The 26,561-nt window shown below is 35.1% G+C and overlaps 1 protein-coding gene across 1 annotated transcript; it reads right to left on the minus strand.

Moving 5' to 3' along the window:
* Positions 1-116: 116 nt before the first annotated feature.
* Positions 117-26,561, minus strand: LOC111044829 (hydroxyacylglutathione hydrolase, mitochondrial). Its single transcript, XM_022330059.2, has 8 exons — positions 26,367-26,561; positions 25,817-25,937; positions 24,529-24,631; positions 19,046-19,167; positions 14,358-14,578; positions 6,531-6,634; positions 2,933-3,077; positions 117-558 (listed from the first exon to the last, which is right to left on the minus strand). The coding sequence occupies exons 2-8, from the start codon at positions 25,888-25,890 to the stop codon at positions 422-424; spliced, it is 906 nt and encodes a 301-aa protein (XP_022185751.1). The 5' UTR covers positions 25,891-25,937; positions 26,367-26,561; the 3' UTR covers positions 117-421.

The following is a 26,561-nucleotide window of genomic DNA, read 5'->3' on the forward strand; positions in this document are numbered from 1 at the left end:
TGTAACTAATTCATGAGGTATTTAACCAAATTCTATCCTATTGATTGACGGGTTTGTCATACTTATCGCTGATACAAATATAACATGCTTTCAATATAAAACGTAAATAAACAAAATTAATATTAATTCAAAGTTATTTATTTTATATAAATAAATTTATAGATACAAATATTCTGACCAATTCATCAATTAGGCCATTAAGATTTCCAGTTGCAATAAAACATTACATCGCCTCTAAAAATTATTTACGATTTCACAAGTAATTACCTAGCTAGTTTATTAAAAAATAACTCTAAAAGTGTTATAAAGTTATTGCTGCTCATTTGTTATACGAATAAAGTTATTGCTGCTCATTTGTTATACGATTAGGCATTGAATGATTATCATTTGAATTGAATATGTATATATATATATTATATTATCAGTCTGCTTCAGGTTTGAAATTGTCTTTCTTTTTGCGCAAAAATCCCATTGTTGTCACAGGATCTGAAGAATTCGCAAACTCTTGCAGTGGTTTTTCTTTGACTCTCATAAACGGATTGGTTGCCAACTCTTCTCCTGAAAATGAAATTTTCTAGTTTTTCAACAATATTATTTTATTGCGACAATGGAAATCAAATTATTTGCGACAATGGAAAATACAAAATGAAGCAATATTTATACAATACAATTGATAGGTAGCTCTGACGTCTTTGAGGTGGTGTATGTGTGTGTTCCATTATTCAATAAATTGGATATGAAATGGGAGAGATGGTAACCTCTAACCGGAAAAAGTACAAACACGCACTAAAAACTTGATCCCTGGGCCGATTTAAGGCCGGGACACATATAACCGCGCTGACGTACGGCCGAATAAGCCCGCGACACGGTGATGGAGGTAGGAGAACACACGTATCCGAGCGGTAGCAGTGTCTCAGTTTTGTAGTGCTACTGTGGTCTGATTTCTGAATGTGTTAAACTATTGTTAATAATATAACACTATTGAAAGCTTGTTACATCCGTTTCAAATTTATATTTTCAATTTTAAACTAATTACTTGTAGACACAGAAGATGAGAATCATAGTGCTGGTATATATTTCGGTGCATAACAATACCATCATCATTCATGTATCGGAAATATATATCAGGTATAAAATTGCTCTCTTCTGCCTTCTGCATCTACACGTAATTAGTTTTTCCTACAGTTACCTTGAAAAGTGACCATTCCTGCACTGATTACAGAAGGCAAAGAATCACTTTTCCGCTCTAGTGCGCAAAGTATTACTTTGCGTATTATCTTGCAGCCATCCCAATCAGCTGTTGCCATTGTTGGCGTGTATTTTGAATGCAAATTTGTTCTATCTATATTTTTTCTATATTCAAATAAATAAAAATGAGAACTCATTAAATTATACATTTTGAATATTATTAATTATTCATTATTTCAAATAATATTTTTTTCATTCATAAATTGATTAGTTGAAAAATTATTTAGAAATAAAGATTTACTCACAATTATTCAAATTTTCAAATTATTGGATCAATTTAATTTTTAATTTGAATAAATTATCAATTTTCAATTGGATTATCAAGTTTAAAATAAATTAAAGTTGTTATTAATAACAAAATTATACAGACAAACATTTGATGGATTTCAGCCATCATTTTACCCATAATCAACCACTTCTCATATTCAATGGTAACTGTAGGAAAAATTTAATGTGAAATACGTGCGCAAAGTTCCTCTGCTGCACTCAAGAAACCATTCCGCCCTCGCCTACGGCTCGTGTGTAAACGTTTCTTTCGGTGCAGCAAACTGTCACTTTACGCACTAGTTGCACAAATAACTATTAAATTCAAGACACAGTCACGGGTTCCTTCTTTTATACTTTTGTTGTTTATTTTATTATTCATTATATTATGTCTATTATACCTTTGTCTAAACTTGAAAACTTTGGTGCTACATTTACTTATGGTTTAACTTATTTTTCCGTTCAACCATATTTCTCATCACTTTGATCGTACATAACTGGAAAATTCTGTATCTCTTCAATAAGTTTTTCACTCTCCGTGTTAAACGAGGGCGCATCGAATAACTAGAAGTGATCTTCTCATTAGACCATATCTGTAGGCTCAATCAATCAATCATTTATTTCTTTCCAAAACATACATGAAAATGTACATGTGGCTACTACAATGGCTACTATTTTAATTTCATTTTTCAGCATCCCACTGACCCCCTATTCAATGATTAATGTTAATGATTTTAAAATCCCAATCTCCTATCAATTTATTCTGTGCATTTGGCAATTCACTGCTATATAATATTAAGGTGCGTACAGACTTTCGCTCTGCTCCGCAATCGAACGTCACTCGAGCAGATCGATTGATGATCGACCGGGGAGCAAGAGTGGAACGCGAGAAGAGCCAACATCTCCCGTAACGTTCATGATCGGTGCGACTGCAGAGCGTGTTGGAGGCGCGTATATCTGTACGTACCTTTATATACTAGTGATGAGCAGAAGATAACTAAATTACAATTGCGAACCAAGCCGAAATTTTTAGATTAATATAATTGTGAGCCAGGAGTGAAAGAGTAGTTGTTCAGTAGTAGTCCATAACAAAAATGTTTGAAATCACAATCACGTTGTGAGGGTAGAGCGAAAGGGATATAAGCCGATCCAGCTCATCAGCACACATCATTATCTCTAAAAGGGGTGGAACACACTGGGCGTTTTTTCAAACGAGACGTCACGATTGGGTTGGTATCGAGAATCAGTTAATCAGAGAGCTTCCTGTCGTGCTGTACGGACTCGTCTAGAAAAAACGCCTCGTGTGTCTTGGCTCTAATTGCGTATTTAGAAACCCTTGGTCGACTACCGAAAAGAGAAGTATTTTTACCTATAAGTGAAGGATTTAAGTTGAAGCAAAATTATTAAATAGTCTAGTTACCTATTGTCGACGGTATAGTTGGTTGATCCTGTTTCCTCTGCTCTTTTGCCCAGCTCAGTTTTTCTTTTATTGCATCGTTATTTGACTCTACATGGTTGGCGAACTTCAAGTTTGTAACCGTATATTCGTGTCCACAAAATACATTCTGCAAATTGGAAAATTGTAGTAATTGCATGCAATGAATTCTTCTTCAGCTGACTAAATCACAACAAATTTTCTCTTGTGAACTTTCAATTTTTGGAGAGAAATAGTACAGGCTGCTCAGCCTAGTTTTTCCTTCAATGTCATAATTATATTATGATTGTAGTATTTTGTACAATAAATAAATGAATAAATTTTATTTTTATATCCTGAGAAAAGACGGAGTGAATCAATTTCGTTGTCGAACGAACCTGACCTGTAAGAAGGTTTGAAGAATGTGTTGAATTACTGTGTTCCGCAGGGGTCTAATCAAAAACTTGACTACATTTCAATTACTAAAACTTTTACTAAATTTAATTGAGAAAAGTATATTATTAAAATCTGTCTTCTAGATGAGATTGATTATTCATTCACACTAATCTATTAGTTTAAATTTGTTGAAAATTTATTGATTTTTCAAAATATCCATCTAGTGATATTGTTTTAAAGATGAAATGTAAACTTTTTAATTTGCACCGTACTTAAAATCAGACACCATCTGCAAACATGGACAAGTAATTCTAATTTCAAGATTGATCTTGATGTATTTTATTAGTACAACTGGGAATACTAATAGGAGGAGAACGCAACACATATCTTTTAACCTGGATAATTTATTCATTCATAGGGATCCGTTTTCTCAAGTCACTGTCATCATCATTCACAATCTTATTAACTAAGTAAAATTTGATTTATTCACAGCCAACAGTATAAATAGCAGAGTCAGAATAGTGTTTATAGGAATTTAATTTGTTGATTTCCTATGTTGAAATTGATTAAATGAAACTAGATGAATGATGAAATAATTTTAATGTTAGAATGGCAAAATTGAATCTGGATAAAATATTGAAATAAACTGTTACAAGAGTGATAAACAAACTATGCCAGTTGAAAACATCACAGGTGGCAATCAGATGATTCGCCACATTACCCCCCCACCCCGGGCAGACGATTTGGCCATCCGAAATTTTGAAGCTCACTTTTTTTTCTGGAACAGGGTGGGAAGGCTGAGGTGAGTCGTCTTGAAGGTTGTGTAAGAAACGGTCGAGATTTCTCTCTAGATACATCACAGAGCACAGTAAGTGGTGATCCAGGAATGGGTACACGTTCCAATGAAAGATAAGAATTCTCTGGTGTTATCTTCTGAAGTTGGGTACCTTTGACATATTGTATATCCATCGAAAACTCAGAGATGAATGATAATTCGTTGAGTTGAATTGGTGGAAGTTGATTGGTTGAGATTGTGGAGTTGATTGGTTGGGAAGCATAGACTAGAGGCTTGTGGTCTGTGCAGATAGTGAAGGGATGTTCTTCTAAAGCCGCGTACACATATACGCGCTTCCAACCCGCACCGAGCACGCTCCGCCCTCGTACCGCCCTCGTTCCTCCATCGTACCGCAGTCGCTCCGCCCCCGCTCTGCAGTCGCACCCATCATGAACGTTACGGAAGATGTTAGATCTTCTCGCGTTCCCCGGTCGATCATCAATCGCTCTGCTGGAGTGACGTTCGGTTGCGGAGCAGAGCGAAAGTCTATACGCACCTTAAGAGGTGGCGAAAATGCTGTACCGCTACATAAACAGCAAGTAGCTAGCAATAGTATACTGGCCAGCAACTTTCTTTAAAAGATATTTTTTTTGAAAAGAAAACAAGAGGTTGCCATAGTATACTGGCCAGCAACTTTCTTTCAAAGATAATATTATAGTCATAAGAATTAAGAATACGAATAATCATATGCATAGTTGATACGATAACAAAAACTTATTGCTCAAGTCACTAGGATAACTCAACCTCCAATAACAATAACTTTGAAAGTATTATGTAATTACTCCAAGCAATAGAAAATACAAAATTGAATACTTACATTAACTATCGATCAATCAAATTTTAGAGTTAATTAAAGAAATATGTAAAGACTATCACTTTAAATGTTCATTTAGCTAATCGATCAAGTTTGTTGTAAAGTCAAGTCATCTACAACAATTCATCAATGCCAGGAAAAGTGAAAATTACGGTATGTCAACAAAAGTCAATTATCTACAAACAACCACAAATTTAATTATAAAGTCAATTATCAACAAATTATATATTTTAGGATGTTCGCTTTCAGTAAAGTAGAAGGAATATGATATACCACAGACATAACATATGCTTTCCTATATACTTCGTTATTACTTATACAGTACTTCCAGTATGGTTTATACTATACTTCCAGTATACTGTGGTTATAGGCACTTCTAAGGGCCGGTTTCCGAGCTCGGGATTTAGCCAAGTTCTAGACTTTAAACAGCTGGAGTCAGAAAATTGGCTTTCCTAAACGGAGCGTAGTCGTAGTTTTTATGATAATCTAAATTTTCTCATTTCTATAATTGAAAAAGTTTTTCCTTGACGAAATTAAACATTTCTAAATAAATAATTCACAATAGCTGAAACTACACTATTTTCTCTTTAATAGAGAGAAAGTTTTAAAGTTTTTCGAAATTTAATTCAAACATGGACTACGACCCCCTGTTTCGGAAAGCCAATTTTCTGACTCCAGCTGTTTAAAGTCTAGAACTTGGCTAAATCCCGAGCTTGGAAACCGGCCCTAAATGAATCTATACCCATTTTCATCCTATTGTGATTTTTTGTTAGTGCTAATAGAAGAGTATATCATAAGGTACATGTTATTGCAAACTTTGCATAGCTTGTGTAAAAGAAGTTTAGACTTGACCCTCCATCCGAAGAAATTACAGGGTTAGCAAATCGTGTAAAATTGCAACTTTCTCAAATTTCCAATTCAACGTCAGAATTGGATGTAGAATAATTATCATCCCCGATATCCTATTAGTACTAAAAAAAGCTTCAGGGTTGAAGGATTAAAAGGAAATTTAACTTTTATGATAAAATTGGTAACATCGCGAAGATTTGTTTTTCTTTTGAATACGGTATCACTTCTCTCAGAATCATGAGGCGTCGTAATGCGTAATAATTTTATATCAAATTAACGGAGAGAATGTCTCCTTTCTATTGGTGTCTGAATAATTTTTATCCGACTTATAGTTATTTTTTAATTAATGATTATGTTCGTCAATGTCGAAACATTTCGAGCAGAAAACATGAAATTTTCGACATACTAGGAACTTCTGAGAGAAGTGATATTCAAAAGAAAAACAAATCTTCGCGATGTTTCCAATTTTATCATAAAAGTTAAATTTCCTTTTAATCCTTCAACCCTGAAGCTTTTTTATTACTACTAGGATATCTGGGATGATATTCTACATCCAATTCTGACATTGAATTGGAAATTTGAGAAAGTTGCAATTTTACACGATTTGCTAACCCTGTAATTTCTTCGGATGGAGGGCCAAGTCTCAACTTATTTTACACAAACTATAATTGTAGAATTTTTTGGAGGAAATAGATTTGAATTGAACTTACAGTGTTAGTGGGAAGCGTTGCCAATTTCTCGACGAGTGCCTTGTACATCTGATCAGCGGTACCTTCAAAGAATTTGCCACAGCCCGCAATGAACAGAGTATCACCTGAAACAAGCAACAAATCAATTTATGTTCAGGTTTACATAGGAGGTTTAATTATTCTTATAAATAAATTTGTTTTCAATTTTGGGAACTCAATATTGTACAGTTGTGAAATAAATAAATGTTTATTTTCCAAAAAAACCTAAAACTACAATATCAATTATACAAAATATTAGATAAATTACAATTACATACAATAGTTAGTTACAAAAAATTCTTATAATATGTCCTCTACATGTTTAGTGTGTGGAAATTGACCTACTCCACTATGGCGTACCATGTTCTAGAGTAGGTTTTGTTTTTTTTGTGCGTATGATTAATTAGTTAGTGTTTAGTAAGTCATTAGGTGGTTAGTTGTTGTTTGAAATAATGTTTTCTATGTTCTGTCTTCCTTTGCTCATCAACCAATTGTGTACTATTGTTTTGAACTTACTAGGATGATTAATCTGTTTAAAGTTTGCAGGAAGTAGATGATATAATTTTGGTGCTAAATAATAATAATTTCTCTGGATGTTGGACGACACATCCAGAGGAGTTTATTCATAAATTCATACATTACATATTTTTTTCATATATTTTCAATAATATAACAATATTCAGTGTTTACAAAAATGATACCTCACTATATAATATATGTGTCGAGGTTATCATCAAATTAATACTAATTTATGCTACAACAGATAATACAAAAATTCCAAAAATCTAAAACTATATCTATTACCCTAAGCATCACCTAGTACAAAGATACTAAACCGAGGTACTATTTTCTACATATAAATTACCTTATTTAAAAAGAATACTGCTTAAATCTAAATCCTACTTACTATTAGTTCCTCACTACTTTGTATCCCAATACTGAATAACCAATGTCTAATTTTTCTTTTGAACCTATTGAAATTTTCCTCTCCTTTGATTTCTAATGGTATTCTATTAGATATTGTAGGCCCTAAATATCCTAGTGATCTTTGCCCAAACGCTGTATTCATTCTTGGTACTTCTTGATTGTAACGTTCTCTTATTCTAGTATTATGGCTATGATTTATGATATGGTTCCTATTTTGATGTTTTTTCATATACCCTAATAACAACAATATATACAATTGCCTAACGCTGAGTACTCTATTTTCTATAAATAATTCTACAGTTGAAAACTGGATTTCCCTGTTTCCCATTATTTTCAAAATGCGTTTTTGAGTTTTAAATAATGGATCTATAAAACTGAAGTTAGCTGCACCCCAAACTAACAGACCGTACCTTAAAAGAGATTCAACTAATGTTAAGTATACAGTTTTTAACATTTCTTTGTCTATGATACGCCTTAATTGATAGAATTTGTATATAAGCTTCCTTATTTTGGCAGTTGTATATGTTATGTGTTTGTTCCATTTCAATGAATCATCTACTATTATTCCTAAATACTTTATATTGTCAGAGCGTTCTATTAGTGGGCAATTACAATTATTGTTACAATTTCTATCACAATTATGGAGCTTCATTGTTGTCATGTGTGGTTTTGTGCTATTTGTTAAAGAAAAAGCTAAAAATTTTGTTTTTTCTGAATTCAATGACAATAAGTTATTTCTTAACCAACTAGTGATTTTTGTGAGTTCTATCTCTGCTGTTTGGAACACTTCTTCCCAGTTTTTTCCTTGAAAAAGGAGTGCTGTATCGTCAGCAAAGGCTATAACTCTACCTTGAATTTGAATGGAGCACAACTCATTTGCAAAGATCGAATACAAAATTGGTCCTAAAACTGTTCCTTGAGGTATTCCAAACTTCATGGAACCCTCTGCACTCATATGGTTCTCAACCTTTGTTTTTTGCTGTCGATTGCTGAGGTAGGATCTGAACCATTCAAGTGGCACTCCTCTTATACCTATTGCCTCAAGCTTTTTTATTAATAAGTCATGGGAAACAGAGTCGAAGGCCTTTGCTAAATCTAAAAATACTGCTAGACATTTATTCTTTTCCTCTAAATTGCTAGTTACAAATTTTGATAATTCTAGTACAGCTAATTCTGTACTTATACCTTTGCGGAAGCCAAATTGGTTAGGAGAAAGAATATTATTAATTTCTAAAAAGCTTATTAATCTTGATTTAACTAGTTTTTCTAAAATTTTTGATACATTGCTAATCAGTGAAATAGGTCTATAATTACTAATAATTAGTTTATCGCCTGCTTTATGTATAGGTCTGACACAGATTTGCTTCATTGCTCTTGGAAAAGTACCATATAACAAGCTCAGATTAAAAATATGAGTTAAAGGCTTAGAAATTAAATCTTTTATTCCTTTCAAGGTCCTGTTATCTAATCCATCTAGGCCTGGTGCACTATTGATGTGTAAAGAATCAATTGTGTTTATTATTTCCTTTTCATCTATGGGGAAAAGAAACATATTACTCTGTACATGCAATTCTGGTACATTATCTGCTATAATTTCGTTAATATTTTTATTCAGACTCTCAGATATTTTGTTAGCCATACTCTCTCCAATATTAACAAAGAAATTATTTACATGACTCAATAGTTCTCTAGGATTATCTTTCAGTGTGACTATGTCACCATTAATTTTCAAAGCATTCAGTTGTATATCCTTTTTCTGATCTGAATCTGTAGCATCCTTGATTATTTTCCATGTCTTCCTTACATCATTGTTTGCTTCATTTAGTTGCATCTTGAAATAATTTTCTTTTGTAGTTTGGATGAGTGACGTCAGTGTATTTCTGTATCTTCGGTAGTAGTTAGCGAGTTCTCCGTTCTCTGGGTCCAGCTTCCTTCTTCTATTTAGAGAATCCCTTGTTCTTATAGCTGAGATAAGTCCTCGTGTTATCCATGGTTTTATGCTCTTGATCCTCTTCTTTTGTCTGTAATGATGTGTATTGCTCTCCATATGTTTTTGTAGAATTTCTAGGAACTTTTCGTAAGCTGAGTCTGTGTTATTTGACTCAAAAACCTCCGTCCATTGTTCCACTCGCAGTCCTCTCCTCAAGCCGTTCAAGTTGACAGATTTACAGTTAGTTGAGAGTTGACAGTTAGTTGAGCTCTGTTCATCCCCATTTGTTCTGTCTAACTGATGTTCTTCCAGTCCAAGAATTGTAATGAAGTGGTCTGTGATACTCGAGTGATACACGATTGGATGGATTTTACTTTTACAGTTGGTCAACATATGATCCAAACAAGAAGACGTTCCCGCTGTTACTCTGGTAGCCTTTTTAATGCAGTTCTTCAAACCGTGTTCACTCAATAAGTCGTAATAATCATCAAGTTGATAATGCTGATGTGGCTGTAGCGTATTAATGTTGAAGTCTCCTGCGCAAATAATAAGTTGACCTCTCAGTCTACCAAGCACTGTTTCAAAGTCCTCTAAAAACTCTGTTATGCTGGCGTAGGAAGGTGATCTGTACACTGCTAATATATTATATCTCTCCTTTGATGTTTGAAGTCGTAGATGAAGAACGTTGGCCTGTCTGTAAAACACATATTTAATATGTTTTGTTGCCAAGACAGTACTTAAGAGATCAATACAAGATACATCAGCCATGGTTCCAAAAAAATCAATTCCAACTGTCAGAGCTTGTTTATCTGAAGCCCATTCATCGATCATAGATAGTAATATTTCTAGATTGGAAAGCAAGTTACTATTATCTGTCAATAAAAACAAATTGAGTATTTTCAATGTCTCGTCGAATTTCACCGACGCATCAATTTGCTTTGTTTGTGAAAATATAGTAGTTAGACTATTGAAGTAATCAATGCTCATACATTTCCTATTTACTACGGTAGCAATGCCCTTGGAAATATTTACTTTTCCGTTTTTTACGCTGGCGAAGGAAATATTCAGGTCAGTGTAACCTCCAAAATTAAATACGAGTGATGTCCTACTTTTTGATCTTTGTTGAACTCTATATGTATAATTCAAATTACCTAAAATTTCATTAATATCCATCACAATATTTCCAGTCTGATTTATTATTTTTTGAGAACAATATATATTTTTAAACAATCCCATAATTAGTCTTTTCAATCAATTGCTGCAATGATTTCTGGTGGCTAGGACATTGTGGATCGTGAACTTTATGATTTGATGGCTTTTTGTTCTTCTTACAATTGCTACATATTGCTTCCTTGGCGGTATTTGGACAATCTTTAGTACTATGATCTTCAGCACAGTGACCGCAGACTTCACTTTCTTTTTTGCAATACTTTGAAACGTGACCAAAGCACTGGCACTTGAAGCACCGTTGAACCGAAATAAAGTCATTTAACCTGCAAGAAGTCATGTCGACAAAGACTCGTTTCCTATTTATTAGAATTCTTCTTATCTCGGGCTCACATTCAATGATCCAATGAACTACTTCCTTGTTCTTTGGTCCAACCTTGTAGAGAGGCTTACATCCGTTTAAAAATGATTCTTTTCCTAGTTCAGAGATAGCAAAGTTTTTGTTGAAAATACTCTCGGCTAGTTCCTCTTTGCTTAAATCACTAGGGACATCGTAAATTATTAAACGTGGCTTCCTATTCTGTGGTTCAACTATTTTCAAATTTTTCATATTTCCAGTCTTCAACGCCTCATTTTCAATGATTTTCTTCTTGTCCTCTTCCGAATTCAGAAAAATCATGAGGCCACCTCCTCTAACATTCACGGTCTTTTTAACTCTAATATCGTCTTTGTTTTTGATATTCTCCCGCAATACATTTTTAATAATTCTACTGTTTTCCACTTCGTTCAGGACTGGTTTGACTGGCTGCAACATAACTATATGCTCCTGTGGTTGTAGTTTCCTAACATTGTTCCCTGCAACTTTATTGTCCTTCAATTTTCCTGGCAACTGCACCATATCAGCATAGCTTAACATAGGCCTACTTTCACTTTGTTTCATAGTGTCTACCGCCTTATTTATATTTTTAAGGGACTCCTGAATACCCTTATTAGTGTTTCCGAGCCCTGCCGCTAGCTGTGAAATTGTCACTGACCTTGTTTCTAGTTTGACGATTGTTTCCGACAATTCATTAGTTATTGAAATAAATCTGTCGAAATCAGCCCTCAGAACTTTTCTTTTTTCATATTCCGCTTCCGCCCATAGATTAAGTTCGTGCTTTATCTGCTTTAAAAGTTCATAATCCTTTGAAAATTCATTGCTGATTACCTTTGATGTAGATTGCTCTGCTGGTTTCTCCATTGTAGGGGACTCCTGGACCTGTCCTGAAGATGATGATTGCTCCTGCTCTTCTCCCACTTCCTCGAATTCCGGAATTAATCCATATGGCGCCCTGACCGGTGATCTCATACGTAACGTAACGGATGGATTCACTAGTCTATCAGCTATAACTCACTTTTGCAATAATCACAACACAATTGTTATTATGTTCCGCAGCTCTAAACAACGATGTTTACTACTCGGCGTCTCAATTAAGAATTACTTAAGAGACAATTAATTAATGTCTCTGGTATAGTGCATTCCTTGCAACACTGGTGATGAGAAGATTCCTGTATCTGGTGTTGTGGTTGTGGTTTCTGGTTTGAAATGTTGTTGGGTTCTTGTGTAATCTGCATCGTATCTCCTTGGAGTAAAGCTGTCTTGGATCCATCACGTCAAACTCATTGAATGGTCTGATGAATAGCGTGGAAGCTTCTGGTTGATGACCCTCATGATCAGCTTCTGTACCCTGAGGAGCGGTTCGATGTGAGATGTAAGTGCTTAGTGATAGTTCGTTCGTTCGTTCCAGATATGCCAATCATTGAATAATAATCCACAGTTTTAACACACTTTTTAATCCACTGTCATTGAAAATGAAAAGGTCACGATAGTAATATTGTTATTCAATTTGTTTTTTATCTATCTAAATTTAAAGTTTCTTGTTCATAACTGTTTGTACTGAAAATTGACCTGAATATTTGTAAAGTTGAAGAAACATAATGAACTTTTTGGACTATTGTGAATAAAAACAATTATCAACTAGGCTAATATGAATAAAAACAATTATGAACTAGGCTAATATGAATAAAAACAATTATTAACTAGGCTAATATGAATAAAAACAATTATGAACTAGGCTAATATGAATAAAAAATTTGGTGAGGAACCGTTTTTTGTTGTGCTTGTTGGTCCTCCACCAATAATGTTTATGTATGTATTTATTTATGCACTGATAGATACAATATCATTCTCAACTATGAATGATTGGGGAAGGAATAACAGGCTTAAAGCCTGTATTGTGTATAATTAAATCAATAAATGAATAAATTTGCCGTACTCCTCGATTTAACGCGTCTTTTTTCATCAAACATTGCATGCGATGATCTGACATATATATCCACTTTTTAGGGATTGCTTTACTCAAACTCATCATTTTCCTTAATTCTGTTACAGATAAATAAGGAGATTAAATAGGGTTTGATAAAATATGAATATAATAGAAGATTACAAACTCATAATGAATATTAATTACAAACCAACAAAAAGGAACTGAACAATGTTATTTAGGGTGGAAACATGGTGGAGCAGCAAAGGTACCTTTTAGCTTGAGAGTGTTGAGAATAATGCATGTAGGGTATTTAAATGGGTCAAAACTCAAAACATACTGCTCCATACTGTCCCCACTAAAATACAAAGTGAGGCAGAGCCGATTGACGAGTTTGGAAGGGTTATAAGTAATGAACCGTTCAACTTGGAAAAAAATCTTTCAAGGGTTCAAATCAGTTTGAAAAATAGTTTTTATTGTTAATCTTTGAAAATTATATCAGTTGAATGGCGGCCATAAGCAGCAATACACTGATGTAGCGTATTTTTTAAGTTTTAAAATACATTTTGGCACACTGCGATTGGTAAGGCTCTTCTCTGATTCGCTCTAATTCCTTTTGTTCTTCCAAGGTGTGTGGGCGATCTTTGGAAATTTTATTTTTGAGTTTTAATCTTATAGAAAGAAATCGCATATGCTCAAATCGGGTGAGCGTGCTGACCATAGTTCTTTGAGAATAGCAAGTTCACCGTCAATGTCATCTCCCAGCGTTATGTGACAATGCTAAAAACGTGTCTGCGCCCCAAATTGGAAGAACTTGCTGAGGAACATGACTTGGGAGAAATATGGTTTAGCAGGATGAAGTTATAGCCCACACAGGGCGCATTTCAATGAATGTGTTGAGACAAATGTTCTCAGGGCGGATTATCTCACTAAGGCTGGACTTGAGGTAGCCGGCACGCTCACCCGATTTAAGCATATGCGATCTTTTTCTATGGTGTTACCTCAAAAATAAAGTTTTCAAAGATCGCCCACTCACCTTGGAAGAACTAAAGGAGCGAATCGGAAAAGAGATTCAGGCCTCACCAATCGCAGTGTGCCGAAATGAGTTTTAAACCTTCAAAAATACGCTACATTAGTATATTGCTTATGGCCGCCATTTAACTGATATAATTTCCGAAAAATTAACATTAAAAACTATATCTCAAACTGAATTGAACCCATTAAAGATTTTTTTCCAAGTTGAACGGTTCATTACTTATAAGCCTTCTAAACTCGTCAATCGGCTCTGCCCCACCCTGTACATGAATTATTTAAAATCTATTTTAATGGTGGCGCACATAATTGATTATTTGAATCAAGTGCATAGTGGATGATGCACGTTGTGTATTATGTATTTTAATGGTGGCGCACTCTGGTGTAGCACTATGTAAACCATTTCAATACATGCATTATCACATTAAACCTTGGCCGCTGCAACCTTACCGGTGAACACGGCGCCCGAGTTGGAGTCAGGCTGAATGTAGTAGCAGAGATGACCCTTGGTGTGGCAGGGCGTGGAGATGACGTCAAAGTTGAATGCGCCGAGTTGGATGCGGTCTCCGTCAGCCACCTGATGCGTCAGTGCATCCACGCGGTCGTCGCCCCCGTACACGAACAGGCCCGGCACTCGCTCCACCAACTTGTTATTACCGCCTGAGTGATCCCTGAATGAATCAGCCAACCACATACAAGTTTACAGCTTAAACCTATTACGAAATGAAACAAGAGTTTCATCTCACAACAAGAGTTTCATCTCACAAGAGTGATCACACAAGAGATACGAGATGAAACACACAAGACCAGAATGTATGGGAACGCGACTGGGTGCCACCCCGACTACTTGTCCCTTTTTAAACCCGGTTTTTAGGGGACAACTTGACGTGAGCCATCCCCGTCTACTTGTCTCCTTTCTAAGGAGGTGACAACTAGTTGGGGGGACACCATGACGCGAGTGTGCAAGGTGTCAAGTTGTCGTTTACGGTCATGACTAGTTGGCACCTACGGTCCAGTAGGTGACAACTTGACGGCAATGGTATATTTTTACGAGAGTAAAAGTAGTCGTCTACGGTCACGAAAACTTATAACCTCGATTCCACTCCACAAGAAATCGCCATTCCGGCTGGCTCTTTATTTGAAAGTTGGAAAATGAAGCCAAACTATCAAGTTTTATATGAAAAGGCATTAAGATTCCTAATTTTGTATTTTCAACATCATGTCTTTGTGAGTGAGCCTTTTCAGCCATGGTGCAATCAAGAATAAGTATAGAAACAGACTGGATGTTGAGAGAGTCTTGAATAAATTATCTTGAATATTTAAAAAAGAAATTTCTTGTCTCATTTTTATTGCCTCAATTTCTATCTCATATTTACTCTCATTGCCACTTATTTACTATAATATGCCCACGAATTCGAGAAATAATTTCTTTCCTTCAATATTTGCAGTGATAGATATGGCAACACGCTACTCTCCTGAATAATCATACTCATAAAATTTTTTTAAACAGTGTCTGCGAGTGTAGAAGACACAGACACAGCTTGAACATTCTCATTGGTTTTCTTATGGTCTGAGCACAAGTGTAAAAGGTCTTATTATTCATTTTTTTCTGTTTTCAACCCACTTGAGAAAATTTGTCCTAAAAATAGCAAAGACGGCGAATATCTCCCAGACCGTGCGTTTGCGGGAAAATGTTACTGAACCAAAAGTGCTTAGAATTCAATTCTACATCATACCCAGTAATAAAAAATGCTTGATCTCTCCTCCCTACGCCACGGGGGTGTGAGTTGTGCCAACTGGTGCTCTGTAGGTGACAAGTAGTCGGGGTGACACCTTGACGCCAGCTTGCAAGGTGTCATGTTGACGTGAGCCATTCCCGTCTACTTGTCTCCTTTCTAAGGAGGTGACAACTAGTCGGGGGGACACCCTGACGCGAGGGTGCGAGGTGTCAAGTTGTCGTTTATGGTCATGACTAGTTGGCACGTACGGTCCAGTAGGTGTCAAGTAGTCGGGGGGGACAACTTGACGGCAATGGTATATTTTTACAAGGGTACAAGTAGTCGCCTATGGCCAAAATGACCAGGTGTCAAGTAGTCGGGGTGACACCTAGATGGCTACCCGAATGTATGATAGAGGAGTAAAGAGTACTGGGATTCCAATTAGTCGAGGGGACAACTTGACGGCAATGGTATATTTTTACGAGGGTACAAGTAGTCGCCTATGGCCAAAATGACCAGGTGTCAAGTAGTCGGGGTGACACCTAGACGGCTACCCGAATGTATGATAGAGGAGTAAAGAGTGCTGGGATTCCAAGTAGTCAAGGAGGGAACTTGACGGCAATGGTATATTTTTATGAGGGTACAAGTAGTCGCCTATGGCCATGACCAGGTGTCAAGTAGTCGGGGTGACACCTAGATGGCTACCCAAATGTATGATAAAGGAGTAAAGAGTGCTGGTATTCCAAGTAGTCGGGGGGACAACTTGACGGCAATGGTATATTTTTACGATGGTACAAGTAGTCGCCTATGGCCAAAATGACCAGGTGTCGAGTAGTCGGGGTGACTCCTAGACGGCTACCCGAATGTATGATAGAGGAGTACAGAGTGCTGGGATTCAACTGTACAACAAATTACCAGCCATCACATCAAATTAAAGCCTGGTTTTCATTTGTAGTGTTAGTGGTACAGTTCCCTGGGCAAGTACTAACTATCTTGTGAACTCTCCCAATGAAAACGTTCATGGTAGAGTAGAGTCATGGTAGAGTACTTCAGTAGAGTAGAGTGGGATAGTACTCTACCACTTGCCTTCCCCCACCACCGCTTCTCACTCTACTCTACCACTAAGCTAATGAAAACAGTCTCGAACTAGTAGAGTAGAGTTTTGCCGTAGGATATCAAGTTTAAGAACATATCAATATGTTTAAACTAGTATGTTTTATGTTTATGTATTATGTTTATATTTTATGTTTAACTAGTAGAGTAGAGTGGGATATAAAGTTTAAGAACCTATCAATATGTTTAAAAACATATTAAAGTATCAGTTTAAGCATATATCGATGATTTTTGTAAAACTTATGTGGCTGAACGGCGATAATGAATGTTCCGTATTGACATTTTAAGGATAGTTCTGTTCACTAGACAACACACTTGACCTACTATTTTCAATTGTAGTGAAAAAATTTACTCGACCAAGTAAGAAGAGTAGAGTTAGTATGCCAGTTACTCGACCACCAACTCTGCTAGTGGAAACCAGGCTTAAGAGAAAATACAGGTCATAAATTTAGAGCATTGATGAAGGAGTAACTTTCAAGCATTTGTACATACTCGATTGATGAGTTTAAAACACTTTATGAGATGAGCTTGGCTGCTCGGTGTTATGTACGTATTCTATGTATTTTTTGCTATCAAAAATAATAATTGAAATAGGCCTAAATTTGACTAAATTATCGACAAATCCCAATATCCCTTCCTGGGTGGTAAATTGGACGAATAATAATAATAATGAAAAATATCGATTAGGTCAGCCATTATAGTGAGGTCAAGTTAGAATGGCAGTGGTGAAAGATAGGAGAACAGCGTTGCCGATTCTCTGCATTGCCACTGCCTTCTATGGAAGATAGCTGATACCGGTATCCTATTATATTAAGCGAGCAATTTCTGTAGATCTGTTTATATTTTTATAACTGGTTATCTGGTTATTTATGTTCAACGGATCTCGAAAACGGCTCTAACGATTTTTACGAAATTTTAAACATAGTAGGTTTATGATATAAAATTCGATTGCACCAGGTCTCATCCCTGGGAAAACTCGCTGAAGGACATGAAGAGGATAACAATTATTCATCCTTGGAAAAACAGATAGGCTAATAATTTCGTCGTCTGTCGAAAAAGAAGATGCCTGTGTGGGAGAGAGACAGAATTATTTCCAACTGTGTAATCAATAAGCGAGGAATTTTAATCGACTTCATCAAAATAATCTGATTTGTTGACATAACATGATAATCATTCTAAACTAGAGTATATAATAATTTTCAAAGTTATTCATTATTTGACAATTTTAAGTGATTAGTGAGTGTTATTTTGTTATTCAATTTGGTTTGTGAATAATCTAAATTAGAATTTTTTTGTTTTTAAATGTTTGGACTGAAAATTGAACCTGAATTCAAGTGTATGGAACATAACCTACTTTCCGGACTATTTATAGTGTATGAATCAAAATTCGGGGAAGAAACAGTTTTGGGCTGTGACTGTTAGTCCTTCCCCAATCATTTTAAAGAATTGTGTCCTGTTTATCAATAGCTTTTAACTAAATAATGAGCGAAGCTCGGTGCCCCGATATTGTAATATTAACAGTACATTCTTGTTTAAAATAATCAATTATATTTCATTCACCAAGAAGATATATTTTTAATGATTGAATAATAAATTTTCATAATTGAGATTGAATATTTTTTTAATTAATTATATTTCTACATTGGAAAATTATATGGCAACTTTGCGAAGCAAGAAAAGGATAGCGCTATCTGCTTTGTCGAATGATAGACTAGGATTGCAACACCAATGCTAATCAAATACTGACATTATAACGTAGATCTCACTTATGATCAGGTTTTTAGCTTTACACATACGACTGTTTGCATTTAGGCTCAACTCACACTTACACGACTCAGGTCGAGAAGAGACTCGACTCTAGTTGATAGTATGTGTTTCCAAATGGTGACACTCAAACCAGTCAAATTCTAGTCTCAGCGACGTCAACATTTGAAAACACATGCTCTCGACTAGAGTCGAGTCTCTTCTCGACCTGAGTCGCGTGAGTGTGAGTTGAGCCTTACAATACGACTGTACAGGTGAAAACCTGAACGTTAGTAGCAGTTACTTACGACTTGGGTGTGTAGTAGTATGTGTGCTCTTGCAGGTCAGCTGTTACAAAACAATGTTCAGAGATATCAGTCGAAAACGTCCGATGAAACTTGAAACGTTATATTAATTTGTGGCTGACCTCAACAATTATTCTTACATCAGCAATGTTATCAACTTTTTCTTTTCAACAAAATATTTTATACTTTATATTTTGTTTTTTGAATTCCCTGAAATAATTATTGAATTAAATTGGAATTTAAATAGTATATAACTGACCAATGATGATGAGTGGTGAGGATAGCCTTCAAAGTGACATCCTCATTTTTGACGGCGTCAATCACCGTTTCCGGTTCCACTGGATCAATCACAGCGGCTTCTTTTCTCACCTTATCAACAACCTAAGAAACAATCCATCATATATTGTCTCAGGTCAAATCTTAATTCACGAAGAAAATACAACTTCAGATATAATCTGAATATAATATAAAATATTTAATATACTGAGGATAAATAAAAATAATAGTGATAGTAAAATCAAGCAATCAACCCAACACAAAATGATTACTTTAAATTCCATCCTTAACAAAATTGACAGTTTCTACGTAACAACTAATACTGATAAAAGTAAGATAAGTCTAGTTTATAATTTTGGTGAGAGGGTTGATGTTATGATATCTTTTACAAAAATAGGAAATAATATTAAAACATCCAAAGGTCTCTCTCTGCTTAGAAATAAAAATATTTCTCTCTTGAAGAATGGAATCACCTGAATGTGTTACTGGATTCAAATTGTATACGAGTTTTGTTTTCTGATAAGAAGATTCCTATTTTCATATTAAATGATGGTGAAAATGGGATACTTATTGATCTTTTGAATAGAATAAATGATTGGAGTAAATTCAATTACCCTTTGATTGTAGGAATTGATTCTTTTAACAATCTGGGTGAAACTTATTTTGATCTCTTGAGTACTGTCATAGGAGCTAGAGATTTGAAGTTTATTTTTTATTATCGAGGTTATTGTGAAATCAATTTTCTTAATATACCTAAGCTATCTGATAGTCCGGGAGTTGAGTACCCTGTGGGATTCTTCGAAGGTAATAATAAACGTGAAGCATTCATAAACTCTATGATTGAATTACGGACCCTACTTCAAAACACTGATAACGAAAATGCTAAAATATATAAAAATAAAACTTTCAGGTATTTAACAACCAGTCTGGTAGATGATGCTGTGGACAAACTAATTAAGAAACTTAAATTCATAGATAGTGAGGGGCTTGTTAAATGGAACAAGGAAAAGAGAAGTGGACCTGATGATATAAGTTATGAGTGACACTGAAGAAGTTCTTAATATTTTAGAAACAGAAAATGAAACAGATGTAATCGACGATTATTTGAACTATCACTTTCACGAGGACAGAAATAAAGATGCTGAGTGTTTAAATATTATGTCTATGAATATACGTAGTTTGAATGCTAATTTCGATCAGTTTATTTGCTGCCTCAATGAATTGAAAACTGATATTCACATTATAATATTAACTGAGACCTGGTTGACTGCAGATATGCCGTTCATTTTCAACATTCCTGGATATACGGCAATAAATAAGTACACTAAACAGAATAAATGTGATGGATTATGCATGTACATAAAAGATTGCATAAGATTCAATGAAGTTTCACTCGATATCTCTGATGCCAATGTAGTTAGTGCTGACTTAAGAATTGATGATTTTATTGTGAAGGTGATTGGGGTTTATAGATCACCAAGTAATCAAAATATTGATAATTTTCTTAATAGTCTGAGTAATGAAATCAGTAAAATTCCCAATGGAATAAATGTATGTGTGGCGGGAGACATGAATATAAATACACATTCAACTAGTGTTCCTGTTCAAGATTATCTGCATATTTTCAATAGTAATGGCTATAAGTCTTACATAAATGGTGATACCCGAGTAACAACCACAACAAACTCTTGCATTGACCACATTTTTTATAAAAATTCAGGCAACCATTCTATGTCCACTAAAGGAGTTATATTTAGGACAACCATAACTGACCACTACGCGGTTGTACTGAACTTGGTGAAGGTCCCTATCAATAAGGATAATAGAAACGTATTGATAAACACATTAACTAGAACCAACTATCATGCACTATTGGAACGCATAAGGAATGAAGATTGGGGAGAAATCTATACCGTGAATGGAAGCATTGACACTATTATGGATAAATTTGTCGATCGTTTGACCAGTCTCATCAATCAATGCAAGAAGGTAAAAGTGATACCTAACAGACTTCGTCCCCTGAAGCCCTGGATATCTGAAGGCATCATAAGATCAATAATCACGCGGGACAAAATGCATTCTAGACTCAGAAGAGATCCTAATAACAATATCTTAAAGAATGAATATAAGGCTTATCGTAATGGTTTGAATAAGATCATAAATCATGCAAAGGAAGTCTACTATAAAGGGAAAATTGAAAATTGTAATAAAAACAGCATGAAGTTGTGGAAGTGCATAAACGAGGTTATAGGTGAGGCCAGTATCAAGGAAAAGAGTACTGAACTTGATGCTCACTCCCTCAACAATTATTTCACAAATGTGGGTAAATTACAAGCTCAAACTATCAATATCCCTGATAATACTGGTGATCGATTTCCTGCAATACAGATCGATAACACGTTTTTTATGAGACCAACGTGCCCAGTTGAAGTTGAGGCAACTATTAAAAATCTAAAGAACAACTGCAGTCCTGGTATTGATGGTCTAGGTAATATTACGCTGAAGAAAATAGCCAATTTTATATCTCAACCTCTCGCTTTCATTTTTAATAGATGCTTTGAGGAGGGATATTTTCCCGAGCACCTCAAATCAGCCAAAATAAAACCTCTATTCAAACAAGGTGACCCGACTAATCCCTGTAATTATAGACCGATTAGTCTTATCAGCAACCTTGCTAAAATAATGGAGAAACTAATAAAGTCAAGAGTTGTTTCTTTCTTGAATCTTAACAAAATAATCAACAAGAACCAATTCGGTTTCCAAAATGGTAAAAGTACATCTGACGCTCTAATAAAATTCATCAATACTTTATCTGATAAAATAAACTCCAATAAGAAAACTATTGCGGTCTTCCTGGATATTCGCAAAGCTTTTGATACAATACCTCATAATACTTTGTTCAATAAACTGGAGTCCTATGGTTTCAGAGGAATCTCGCTTAAATTGTTCAAAAGCTATCTGAGTAATAGAACCCAGTCCCTAACCATAAATGATCAATCTAGTGTAACTAACTTAACTTCTTATGGTCTTCCTCAAGGTACTGTACTTTCTCCCATCCTTTTCATACTCTATGTAAATGACTTTTTAAATTTAAGACTTCTAAACTCAACTGTGATATCCTTTGCAGATGATACTGCAGCTATTTTTCACGGAAATTCATGGAATGAAGTTCATACTATAGCTGAAAATAATATGCTTTTAATTAAGAAGTGGTTAGATAAGAATACCTTAAGTTTAAATATTGAAAAAACGAATTACATAACTTTCTCGGCAAATAGAGTAGGACAGCCCAACGAGAATCAAGATTTGAGACTCCATTCTCAGTGCAATTTAAACTTGGGTAATTGTGATTGTCCCACCATTAAAAAAGTCAATAATACTCAGTATTTGGGAATTATAATGATGAAAACCTTAAATGGGATGTTCATATTAAATACATATGTAGAAAAATTAGATATTTATCCTTTAAATTTTACCAAGTTAACAGAATTCTTAATAAGAACCACCTGAAAATGATGTATCATGCTCTAGTCAAGTCAATTCTGCAGTATGGCATAGTTGTTTGGGGAGGCTGTTTCAACTGTCATATTGCTGAATTATTTGTAGCACAAAAACTGATAATTAAAACTATATTAACAAACCCAGGCTCTATCCAACGGATATGGTTTTTAGTGATTTTGAGGTCATGACTATACGTCAATTATACATAAAAACCGTAATTGAGTACTTAATAAAATATAGATCCGATTTTCCTCTCACAATAAACTCTACTCTTAATTATTATAATCTAAGGGCCACTGCTAACAAATATGTAACCTATAACACTAATATTGAATGTATAAGGAGGCAATTAATTTACATAGGTACTAAAATACTAAACCTCATTCCAAATCACTTTCTCATGGATAATAAGATCAGCGGAAAAATTAAACTGGATATAAAAAACTGGACATACAGTAATTTTTTCTTCCATTTAGATATATGACTCGAGATTTCTGCTCCAGCATTTTTTTTTTTTTTTTTTTTTTTCATTAGTTTTTTTTCATTTTTCAGTGGACTCGCTTACCTTTATTTCAAGTACCTATTCCTCTGTTTTCTTCCTTCCCCCCATTTCTCCCTTCCTTTTTTCCTCATTACTTCTCTTCTCTTCTTTGCCTGCCTATTACATGGGAAACCATAGTTGGCTAGGTATCTTCCTCTCTTTTTTTTCTCTTCTCCAACACACCCAAACATTAAGCCCATGGTTTTTTATATTTGTAACATTTTATCGTGTTTTATTTGTTTCGTAAATCTTTGTAATTTTGTTTTGTCTTGTTTTTTGTGTGTTTTTAATAAATTGAATTGAATTGAATTGAATTGAAATTGAAATCATATATTGTGAATGTACAAGATGCGCCAGAGAAACTTACTTATTTGAAAAAATTCCCGCGCGGTGAATTTGTTGTGTAGAGGGGCAGGAGGGGGCGCATCTTGAGGAGGAAGTTCAAAATTTTATCCTCCCTCAAGTAAGTAGCCATCATGTTCTGGTCTAGAGAGCAGCGGGCCCTCGCAGTTGAGAGTTCTCTTTCTAGTAGTCGATCACTTGTTTTTGCTATGCTAAGTGCCTTCCATGCTCGATTTGAAATTCCTCCTCACAGACTCGTTCCACGATTCTGTCGTGGGTTAATTCATTTATAGTGGAGTGTGGACGTGTTGCTAAACCCAGAAATGATCTTCAACGAACCATGAGAACTCTAGAAAATATCGAAAAGAGTGAGGCAATCAGTTGTGCGTTCTCCCCGGCGTTCGGCTCGCAAACACGCAGCTGCTATAGCAATTTCTCACTCCACTGTTCGACGAATTGTCCATGAAGACCTTCAATTCCATCCTTATAAATTGGCTGTTGTTCAAGAATTAACTGAACTCGATATTATTGCCCGTCAGAATGCATGTGATATGCTGATTGACAACCTGCCTGAAGAGGCGGTATTATTTTCAGTGACGAGGCTCATTTATGTCCACATGCGTTTTCTCAATGCGATTTTTTATAGGGCTATTTGAAATCCCTGGTTTATGTTGATCGACCACGGACCATAGCACACCTCAAGATCAACATTCGCGACGTAGTTGCCAACATACTGATTGATATACTGTAACAGGTGGATACAAATTTCAAAAATCGACTTCATCCCAGTACATGCGCAATGGGGGTTACCATTGATCTGATGTCATTTTCAAGACTGCATGAAAAAGAATTGGGATATTGTATTCTCTCATAAAAATATTGAAACAATAACTAAAGCACTTTTGTTTTTATTGACCTTTCAAATAAGTAAGTTTCTCTGGCGCACTTTGTATGTAAAATCCATTTTTGGAAGTAAAAATAATATAAATAGCTCATAATCTTGCGATTATTTAGGTTTGATGGGAAGTCACGTTTAAGTAGCAATTCATAAGTAATGCTTAATTTCATGTTATTTTTCTCACCAGGTACATGTAGTTATCTTGCAGGGCTGGAAGAGCAATCACTCTGACTCCCTCCAAGTCCAACACTTTTGACTGACTATGCATACCGCTCGACTGCCAGGCACTGAAAAAAATAAAATGAAATATAAATACATCTGCAGATATATAGTTATTAATTTTGAATGTATGATTCACTTTTGGAAGTACAAATTATTAATAATAGCTTTTAGAATTAAGTTTTTTTTGGTACTTTTTCAAAATTATTTCTTTAATATGTGAATCTTCCCTATTTAAGTGATAATATAGTGCAATATATGTTCTATTTTTGGTTTTGAAGCATCTAAATTTGAAAATCTACTTCGTGAACATATTTAAGGACATTTTGTGAAGTGAAGAGCTATAAGACTTAACCTATTTCGGACTATGTGTAACTTTATCTAAATCTGGGAGAGAAATAGCACAAGTTAATCTTATTTATTCTCTCCCTATCATTTTGATGATGTACTTATTGTATCAATGAATAAAGAATAAAAGCTTATTCGATCTCGTTCAACATCACATTTTGGTGACCGGACACTATACGCTTGTGCTCAACACACAGTTCTGTCTACAAGAATGGGGACCACCGCCTTGACAGCTTCAGGCCAATTTCAGTGTTTGAAATATATCGTGCACATTGCAAGCCCCTTTTTGTTAGACTTGTTATTCTAACAGTGATCTGCCACTACTTCATTGTCTGATGTATGTCAAAAAGAAACAGCAGTACATAATGTTGACTCGGACTGATGTGCATGAACATAACACCAGACATCGAGAGCTGATTGATATTTCCAGAGTTTATATTCAGTTCATTGATACTTCAGAGATCACATATGTGCTTCAGGAGTTCGGAATTGGGATACCTCAAAAGGCTGCCTACAGGAGTAAAACAGTTGGATCTAAGAGCGTTCGAGAGAGTTGTATCCAAGCACTTGAAAAGCAAGGCATACTACAGTGTTGGTGAATATATGAGTGATGATTTGTCGGAAATCCTGTCTTGCTAAACAAACCTTATGTGGGTTTGTTTTGTGTATTACATGTTTTTGACGCCATCGATCCCATATTATGGGTAGAGGATGCAGATTTAGGTATAAAGGTACAGACACCAAAATTGTGACTCCCTGGTGTCCTACTGGCGACCCAGCCTGGTGTGCTAATAATATGAGCTTGAGGCCTAACAACATTGATTCATAAGTTGTGTACAGTATACGAGATATTAGTAGGAAAAACCTTTGATAATTTTCGAAGAATTATGAGAGAATAAAATTACCTCAAACGAAAAAATGCTGCAGTCAATCCTTTGACTATCGGATCTGGGAGTTTTCTGGACAGAAAACCAATCATTCCCACAGGAGCAATAACAGATGCTCCAATGGATCTATTTTGAAAGTCTGAAAACACATAGAATAAACATTTTATTGAAATCATGCTCTACCGTTAAAGATGGAATGTATTTTCTTATATCAGCTTTAGTTTTTACAGATGAACCAAAAAGACTTAATAAAACGAAAAATGTTACGATAAAGGTGATAAGATAGATCAGAATTCTAAAACATTCATATTAAGAACTCAAGGTGTGTGTGAATAAGAGCGGTCAGGCGTTCCAGCGGTCTTGAGAGTTTGAATTATAATGAATCTATAATAGTACCGTATTATCCACCTACGATATCTCTGATTGCTGACCGGTCTCTGTGTGCACAACTGTCAAGTCTAGCTGAATTTGTTATTAAATAAGATAATCTTTGAAATCAGTATAGGTAAAAACAAAGATAAGAGTCATCGAGATTCTATATGAGACTACAAATGAATTAAAACATTACCTGAATTTCGAAGCTCTTGGAATGGAAGACTTAAATCCACCGGTGCCGGGGATAAAAAAGTTTAACCTCACAGATAAATTATTCAATTATTTCAAATGCGCATGACAAAATAATAGACAAAATTCCAAAATGACTTTGACAGCAAACTGGATGGCGTTGGAATTTGCAATGGCGCTGTCAATTTTCCACAGCCTT

The sequence above is a fragment of the Nilaparvata lugens genome, chromosome 8, assembly GCF_014356525.2.
Source record: "Nilaparvata lugens isolate BPH chromosome 8, ASM1435652v1, whole genome shotgun sequence".
NCBI classification, from domain to species: domain Eukaryota; kingdom Metazoa; phylum Arthropoda; class Insecta; order Hemiptera; family Delphacidae; genus Nilaparvata; species Nilaparvata lugens.

Bases quoted from the DNA above. Each gene is read 5' to 3' on its own strand.
- LOC111044829 (XM_022330059.2), bottom strand. From the start codon at position 25,890: ATGATTGGTTTTCTGTCCAGAAAACTCCCAGATCCGATAGTCAAAGGA. The intron at 24,632-25,816 runs GTAATTTTATTC...TATTTTTTTCAG, and splicing joins GCAGCATTTTTTCGTTTGAG to TGCCTGGCAGTCGAGCGGTA. The intron at 19,168-24,528 runs GTGAGAAAAATA...ATTGTTTCTTAG, and splicing joins AAGATAACTACATGTACCTG to GTTGTTGATAAGGTGAGAAA.